Raw genomic sequence first — 9,342 nt, 5'->3', positions numbered from 1 at the left:
TTGGGTGAGTTGTTTTTTCTTTTTTTTTTTTTTTTTTAAACACTGAGTCACTACTGGTAATCAGAGGTTATTCAGGCTTCTCAAAAGCACATCAGGACCAGATGCCAGAAACAGGCAGACATCTTTCATGAAAGGAAGGAGTAGTACTGAAGTAAACTGTATTGCACTAGAATAGATGATTCGTTTTGAAAATTGATAACTCTGATACTAGGCAGACTCCACTGCATAATTCTTAGTGATGTGGCAACAGAAGTGGAAGAGCAGTTTATAGCCACTCTTAATACTCTTGAGAAAGCAAATGCCTAATCAGCTAAAGGGAGACTAAAGCGGTGAAAATGTAGCCCAGATCTAACTGATGGCAGCTCAGTCAATTCGTGTCTGTAAGTGTGTCACGTAATGCAAGAGGAGTTCCTGCACGGAGCAGTGCTAATGAAGGGCTAACACCTGCTTTCTCTCCCTTCTTAATGCTAATGTAACATCAGAAGGAAAACATCCAGAAAATAACTTTTGTTATTCCAAGTATAACCAATCTTTGCCTTTTACATCCTGATACTGTATCATTACCTGGTGTTCTAGTTTGCATACTCTTGCCTATAACCATAGCAAACGTCTTTCTTAATTTTGTATCTCTTTGATCACATGCAGTCTCTTGCATCTCTCAAATGTATCATTGCGATGATGCCTTTACTTTCTGATACCACTGTCTCTGCTTTCAACTACTGAGTATGGGCTTTCTTGAGATAAGCCTTCACAAGCAGATATGATTCTTCTATCTGCGTGCCCAACTGGCCATATATAGCCATGGCAGTAGAGATAGGATGTGTGCATAAACTAATATTCTGTGCCCAATAGAAGATCAGATCTTAGAGGGAGGTGAAAGTCCACATCTCTCCCAGGTCAGGAGTGTGCTCAGAGCTGTAGTATTGTGTTCACTTCAGGATGCTTCAAGGGAAAAAAAAGAAAGACAAATGCTGGGCAAGTTGAGTGAAGAGCCTCAGCAACACTCCTATGTGGCATCCTCATTCTTTTTGTCAACTTTGGCTTTAGTTGGATTAAAGAAGCTTTTAAGGAGCTAGGATGAATTGGAACTACTTCAAGAAGAAACACCTAAGACACAAAAGGGTTAAAGTGTAAAAGGAAAATGCAGGTAGGACATCAGGGAAAATCATCCTTTATTTGAGGTGCATTAGCTGGTTGTTGGGGGCACTTATTTGCCATGTAAAAAGTTACAAGTAAAGACTGCTGACTTCTGAAAATGGGGAAGAAACTGCCCACCTGTCAGAGAAGGTTAGAGGTGAGAGTGAGGTCAGTGCACAAGTAAAACAGACAGGTCCATAAACTGGTCCTAGTAGAAGATGCATTCTTTTGTTGAAGACATTTCTCCATTCAAAGTAGGAAGTTGAGAAGGATGTGGGACTAGAGAGAATTGTAATAACAAAAGGTTTTACATAAATCAGAAGATAGAAGTCTTCTCCTTCACCTCTCTGTCCTGTTTGCCTGGCTTTTCCTGCGCAAAGAACATGTTTGGAGGATGCGGTGACTCTTTAAGATTGTTGTGTGAAGAAGGTGAGATTCTATTGGGTAAAGAAGATGAGATTTTCCATTCAGGGAAGAAGTTCTGCTTTTGATATTTGATAGATGATTGACCTATTAGTGATTCTATTATCAGTAAATTAGACTTTTCAGACCGTATGAACTTATTTTCCTCCAAACAGTTAACCTACTCTAAAGTCAAAACCTTTTTTGTTGCTTGCAGATTGAGATATGGCTATATAAGTTTACAATAGCAGAATGGTAGATTTGCTTTCCGATTAACTGAAGCGGAAACAAGACAGTGGGTTTTTTTACATAGATTAGAATTTGAATGTGCTGTTGAAGTTGACTTTCTGCTGTTATACTGTTGTTGAAAACATCCGTTGCCACTTGCTCTTGGAACAGACACACTATTATTATTGCCGCTTTTCTAAATACGTGGCATGATAAAAGGAGCTGTGGGAGTATGTGCCTAGGAACAAGTGGGCTAAATCCAGCCTTTAATTTTTTTAGCGCCACTTTTAAGAAAAAAAGAAGTTGTTTGGGAAGAAAACAGGTCATTTTCCCCAGGTGATTGGTAGCTACTACTGCTAAGTTTAAGTAACATCCTATGTTTTTCCTCACAAGCACATTAGTTTAATTTGGAAGGGCAGCTGTAAATGAATTCTGTATGCAGTAATGTGTTGCAAGATTAAATAGTTACATAAATGCAAAAATAAACAGTCCTAACCCTACCTAGCAAGTGGATAAAAATCTTTTTTTCTTCTACCAGCAATAAGCCGTTTATTAGATGTTCTTTTTAGTGCAATTTGTTCCTGAAATTGCCAGCACCCATGCAAGCCAGATCAGTGTAGAAGCTGCTCTGCTGCTTAAACATGTTGCACTGATTTTAACATTTCTAACTTGGGCAAGCTCGGTTGTGACCAGAATTACGAAAAGGATTGTGTCAGTCTGTAACTGAGTAAATGTTTTCATATGATGTATAGAACTAGATATATGACTGTGACAGACCCTATTTACAGACATTTGGGTGATTGTATCTGTATGAGGGTATATGCCTTCTGTAGCAAGATCTAAATTGAAAGTGAGGTGAACGGAGCTCAGGTGCTGTAAATCAGCACGGCTCCCTTCAGATTATGGCCATGTATGTTGGGAAGCATGGGAGAGCTAGAAGGGAGCTTCTAAATTCAGGTGGGAGCAACTTTATCCTGGAGGGAGGTTTAGACTAACTCCCTTGTTGCATTAGACACATGACCAGAGGACAACAGAAATAACTATCGGCACCTTTGTCCATGACATGATCCTTCTGTTTTAGTTGAAGGATCTGGTCCACTATGGCTAGAGATAAAAAAATAGGTTAGGGAATTTGATGCTACCAACCCATGCAGCCCCTTTAAAAATACCTACTGTTCCAGGCCACCACAGCTCAGTCTTCCCACAGCACATATGGAGGTGGCAAATTATCTGGAGGTCACAGGGCAAAGGAAGGAATGGGATAAACCACTCTGTGTTCAGGATTGCTTACACATTTATTGCTCAAAAGATGCTTTTATAAGAACTCGCAGCTTTAGGAAGGGTTCATTTCTCCCATACCTGTCTTCAGATAATGTGGTTTGGAGCAAACTAGAATCATACTCATCACTGAATGTATTTTGCTCTCTTCCTGAATGAAAGCAGCAGGGTTAAGTATTGTCCTCTCTTTTTGCCAACCATTGTTCAGAGCTGCAGAATGATCCTTCTATGTGAGAACCTGCAACAAAGGTTAAAAAATAGCTCAGCGCCTCTTCTGAGGATCCAGTAGGAATTACCAGGATATATTTGCTCCAAAACCTTTAGAAATAGTGTGGTACAGCTGATAAATGAATTATAAAGTTTAAGAGAAGCAAGACAAATGTGACTTTGCTGTTGCTGTCAATAAAAAAAGCAGTAGCAATAAGTGAGCTTGATGCAGAAGGTTGAGTTTCCTTCTGTGGTACAGCTAGCTGACAGGGAGGGCAGTATCTTTTCCCCCCTTTTCTGCCCTGGAACTACTGGTGAACTACTTACAAAAATAATAAGGATTTTTTCTTTTCCTGGCAGAAGTGCTAAACTTGTCACCCATTTGTGGTGACAATCATTAGCTACATCAATTTTGTTTTGTCGGCTCCCTGGCTGACCTAATATGACGTGGAAGAAGTCTTGCATCATCTCTGTTCCCTGCCCCTCTAAGCCAGGGGAACTCCACGTCCTTCAGCTGACCTTTGCTGGGGCCTTAGACAGGGAGATGGGGAGTGGGCTCCCTGTGTGCAAGGTAGAGCTTCTTGTAAGTTGCTCTGTGCCTCTCTCTGTCACCTGTTGCTTTGTACTGCAGAGCGCAGTTGCTGGATGTCGGGCCATACACTGGGATATGAAAATGGAGTTATTAAGGCTGAGTCTCTCATACCAGATGGAAGCATTCTGAAAGCAAAATCTAGACTTGAACAACTTTGATTGTAATTGGAGAAGACAGTAACAGATCCATCATAACCTTGGTAACCTATTTGATTACTGAGTTTTGATGGGGAAATAAACATAACTGCTCCCAAATGTCTTCTCTCCTCTGCTTGTAAATGTGATGGACTGTTTGCTTTTTAGTTGATATACACCCCTGTACCTCTCGGTGCTCTCTTTGATATTTATTATAAGCTTTCTCTTTCTCTTTTACATTCTCTCTCTCATCTTGATATTTTTGTAATCTTTAAAATACTTACAGGCTTTTATTCTGTCACTGCAAAGCCCTCACAGTAGAGATTTAAAAAATATTTAGTCCTTGTTAATAATTTTTTCTAGCCCCTTTGATATTTGCTGGGTTTGCTATTCTTCATGTCCTTCCCTGATTCTGCCATCTTGTCAGTAATGACATTCCCAGTATGCTCAAATGTCTGCAGCATAAAACCCTCGGTGGAGAGCACGTGGTGCAGTATTACACAGCTCTGGTGAGCAGAAGATACTATTGCCTTGCTGTGTTGTGAAATGCTGCTTCTCAGCATTCAGTTCAAATTTAACTGACTTATCCCATTGCTGTAATTTGATGAGTAAAACTTGGTGTCCATTACCTCTGCTGTCATTTTAGAACTGCTGCCTTGTCTAGGTTTCTCACTCTATTGAGTATTGTTTGGGATTTATTTAAAGACTTTTAACTCTAGGAGACTTGCTGTGCCTGTGAGAGAAACACTTTCAAAAACTCATTGGAAGGAAGAGCTCTCTTTGCAAGATAGAAATCTCTCATTTGATCTTGGGAGAGAATTAAGACTAAAAGTTAAATCCTGCAGGAAAGCTAACTGCAGATAGTATTTGTATAGGAATAAGATACAAAAGAAGAGATGACCCAAGAAATGCAGTGAAAACTAAGAGTGGGTGATAAAGGCACTAAAGAGCTTGAAGCTTTTTAGCAAAGTAGAAAACAGAGTTCAGCACTAAAAGAAAAGATGTAGTGGAAAAGATATTCCTTGCCATTTTAAGCAATCTTAGTGATGGAGAAACCTCTGTGAATAAAGGACTAGGCCAAAATTGTATCTTAGAACTTGACAATCCATCTAGATGTTGTCCTGAGTTTTCCATATTTTGTCTGCGTAGCTTTTACCTTCTGGTTTTAGCTGTAGAGAAAGTAAAAGTAACCGGGAAGAGATATTTGCAGGCAAGGAAATAGAAATATTGTGAGTTGCTATTCTTTGTCTGTACCGAAGGGCAAAGGTTGAATGTTCAGTACATGACCTTTTTTATATTGTGAGTTGCTATTCTTTGTCTGTACCGAAGGGCAAAGGTTGAATGTTCAGTACATCCTAGACCTTTTTTTTTTTTTAAACTACAGTACAGATTAGACAACTATATTTCATTTTCTTTTAACTCTGGGGGAGGTTTTCCATTAGTGAAAAGAGATGACTGTATACACGTTTACTGCACTAGTTAAGTAACAAGTTAAAAATTCAACTGTAGTCATGTAAGCAATTGGGCTTTGGTTACCTTAGTATAACAAGGAATCTCATCTCAGCTGACTATCCCTGGCTTTTGTTTTTGTTTTTCTGAAGAATTCTAGGTAATCGAGTGGCAGAACTAGAAAAGAAATTAAGAACTTTGGAAATTGCTGGCTTGTGGAGTCTTCCAGGTTAGTAAAAATTCAAGAGGACAGCTTGCGTTGTTTAGTTTTTGAGGGAATATCTGCGTTTAAGAAAAGCTTGGCTATAATTTTTTTAATGACAGTTATTTTGTGAATGTGCTGTTTAGCACATTCGCAAAATTAGAAACCTCTAATAAATATTAAGTTGAAACCAAAAATCACTAGACTCTTTAAACTCTTAAGTCAAATATGTATACTGAAAAAAAAAAGTTTTAAATACTGCAAATAATCAAATTGTCTCCATAGCCCACAGGCAAAAAAAATTGAACCATTTTATTTAAACAGTTGTATAAAATGATACACAGGATATTGTCCATTATGTTTTTCAACAAATTTTATTTATTAATTTTGTACGTCTTGTAACTTCCATGGATTTTATCGCTGTATTTTTAATGTTTTTCTGTAGAATCATAAACTTTGAGAAATTGGAAATGTAAATGATCTTAAATTTTCTAGTCCATCTCTCCAGAACAGGTTTATTCCCTGTAGCATCTTAAGTATTGTATTTGGTTTTGAATTACTCAAGTAATGGGAGATTAATCTGCTTCCTAATATACCTCGCTGTTAGGAAAATGTGCAATATTTAATTTACATTTACTTTTTGCTTCTTTTCTTCCCATTACACCTAATTGTGTCTTCTTTAACCACTGTAAATTATGCTACTCCACTGTTGGTGTTTGCATCATTAGGCTTTGTTGTTTACAGCTTCCTATCAGTGCTACTGGGGGTGGGAGATAGTGTGGTTTAGGCTTCTATTTTTTTGGCTCTGTGTTTTTTCCACCTAACCTTTCCATCTAGAAGAAAACATTTGACAAAGCTGAAGAGACCTTCTGACAAACCTAGGCTGTTCACCCGTGTGGCCTGGTGTGGTGTATTTCCTCTTTAGCTTGCCCGTTGTAGGCATTCTCAATCGCCTTCCTGGAACTGGCTCTCTTATTGATGCTTTCCAGAACTGAAGGTCCCAAATTGGTTTCTATGGATTACTCTTCAGCTAGTCACCTAACATACATAGTATACTAGTGCATTTGTCCCTCCCCACATTCTCCAAAAGATGCAGGTGAAATATTTGTCTAAGACTCTCCTAATGTGGTTTTGTACATTAGTACAAATGTGTATCACAAACTCACCAGTTTAAGGTACTGTAGATTTTTTTCCAAAAACAGTGTTTCATGAAATTCATACACTAATAAATGCAGCATTTCTAATATTTGCAAAATGTATTAAAAAAAATGGAACAGTGGGAACTTCTTGCACCATTGTCGGTCTATGCAGGTAAGACATCAAATTAATGTTTATACAATAACAACTGTCTCTTTCCTTCCTTTCTTTTGCTGCCTGAAGGCCTGAGCTACAATGTCTCAGTGGGATTTGGGAGTAGGTTCTGCTTGACATATATTTTTAGTAACTGATTTTAGCAGTACGTTAAATATTGTCACTGCATGTAAATAAACGGAAATGTTACCTGAACATTTTTATATCTGACAGATTAAGATGTTCAGTCAAGTGAGTTGGATGACCACAGGAGAAATAGAGACTGCTCTACAAGACAATTCCTTTAAATTGAGGAAAATAGTAAGAAAGGATGATCTTAAATAGTTGTAAAGGAATTTTACACTGGATTGCGAGTTCTGTTGAGCCCCAAGGTTTGTTGATTTGCTGCTTGCCTTTTAAATCAAGAGTGCACTTTTGTTTCCAAGTGCACTCTAGTCCCAAGGTGGTCAGAAAGAGCCTTCCAACACCTGGTGGGTCACCAATTTTCTTTTCAGAGCATGGAGAGCTTCCGCTCCATAAAACAGCAGCATGTAACAAATAGTGTGGGAACTACCACAGTGGACTCTGCAGCTGAATGTTGGCTGGGGTGAGGGGCAGAACATGGAGAGTATCTCATCTAGTCAGTCTTAAATCCAGAGAGAAAAAATTATTTGGTTGTGAGTTGAACTTTTTGTCATTGGAAAAAATACACAGATAAAAGCTGATGTTCAGTCTAGCGCTGAAAGAAACACACATTATAAATTGCAGGTTTTTAATCTGAAGTTAATGTTCCTACTTAGGCATCATTGTCCATATAACATTTATAACATCCGCTGTCACCATGATATTAATATCTTCCAAATGGTGTTAATAAATGATGTTAATAAACTTTATCCTATTGAAGAAACAGCTTGACCTCTTTTAGATTTTTGTTAGGTGACGTATTTGTCATCTGCTTTTTGAGCAATGCATGAATGAACTGTGGGGAAGCTAAATCAAGAGGAAGTGCATATTTAATTTTTGAAATGGTGAAACTGGTAGCATAGTTCATTTTCTGTAGAAGTTTTGCCTACCACAAACTTTAGCTTCTCCTGTTTGGAAAATGGGCTTTAATTAAAGAAATCTCTTGCGAGGTTCATTGCTGAAAAGAAAGCAAGCTTGGGCATAGATTTGGCTCTGATTTTCTTTTTATGAGCCTACTTGCTTTGAGAAGGAAGCAGAGAATGTGATGTTTGCAGAAGCATTTAATTCTTTGCTTTGTCTTAGGTACATTGTGGTTCAAATATGCATGCATAATATGTTAAGTGTATTCAGTAATTGTACATAGTGAACACCACCTTATTCCTCTCATAATTTGATGTCACTAGACATTCAGATAAGTAATTCTGTATTTTTAAAAATCTATCATTTCCTGAAAATTCCCGATTTCCACTGAAAAAAAGCCTAAGAAAAGAGCCAACCATGACTCAGCCTTTTCCTGTCTGGGATGGTAGGAAAGTTTCAGCGCTGCCTCTTGCTCTGCAGTAATCAGCGTGGAGCAGAGGCAAGGTAGAATTAAAGGGCTCAGCAGCTGCTGTGGGTATAGCCAGTTACAGCGGTGTAGGGTGCAGCAGAGGTTATAAGAGGATACCCAACCCTGGAGAAGAAAATGAGGCATTTACTACTACTGAAAACTTATTTGTCTGCTTATTTTGAGATCTGTATACTTTTCACTACAGTCCTTGAAAAATTCATTAAATAGAGGAACACAAAGCTATATAAGTTATGAAATTGAGCTTACACAGCAGCTAATTTAAATTCCCTGTGTGTAATCCAACTTCAGATCCTGATTCACAGAATATAGTGCAGCAATACCCCCATGTCCTTCCTTCATGAATGGATGTGAGTCACTGTTAATAAATAAATATGCATTGGACTCTTTGGGCCACATCTGTTGCTTAGATGTGTGAATACTAAGCTTAGCTTTATTTTCTGTAACCAAGTTGGTTTTCAGAGAAAAATGTGAAAGTAGATGTGTTTAGTGTGTAAATGCTGGCTGGAAGTCAAGAAGTTTTTCTGAAGCTTGTCTTGCACTCTGCAGGGACTTTAGCTCAGGCTTTACTTTTTTTTTGTCAAAAAAAGAAAAAGACTCTGCTTTCTACTTTCCTATTAAAGCCCTCCCACACAATTTTTTTATTCATCATCTTTTTTAATTTGACGACTTCTGTTGGATTCTTTTGTATCTTTTTGGGTATGTGGCTACCTTTGACTGTGTATGAATATCTATTGGGTGTTTTCCTACCATTAGTTCCCCGTATGATTTAGTTCTTCTTCTAACATAAAATTCCTTCACTGTTACAGGAAGGTGCATTCGTCTAGGGGCTTTTGCATTTTGAAATAGCCATAGGATTTGTTTTGCCCTTTTTTTTTTTTTTTTTTTTTTT

At 38.0% G+C, this 9,342-nt stretch overlaps 1 protein-coding gene across 2 annotated transcripts in view; it reads left to right on the top strand.

Annotated features, from left to right (window-relative positions):
* Positions 1–9,342, top strand: part of CCDC149 (coiled-coil domain containing 149) — a 46,141-nt gene that overhangs the window by 26,554 nt on the left and 10,245 nt on the right. For both annotated transcript variants that reach the window (XM_019470216.1, XM_019470215.1), the window contains one exon: positions 5,580–5,656. In XM_019470216.1, coding sequence (XP_019325761.1) covers positions 5,580–5,656 — 77 coding nt within the window. The remainder of the gene's footprint in view (positions 1–5,579; positions 5,657–9,342) is intronic.

Source organism: Aptenodytes forsteri, unplaced genomic scaffold, assembly GCF_000699145.1.
Source record: "Aptenodytes forsteri isolate BGI_AS27 unplaced genomic scaffold, ASM69914v1 Scaffold333, whole genome shotgun sequence".
NCBI classification, from domain to species: Eukaryota; Metazoa; Chordata; class Aves; order Sphenisciformes; family Spheniscidae; genus Aptenodytes; species Aptenodytes forsteri.
This window is presented reverse-complemented; position numbering and strand designations above follow the sequence as displayed.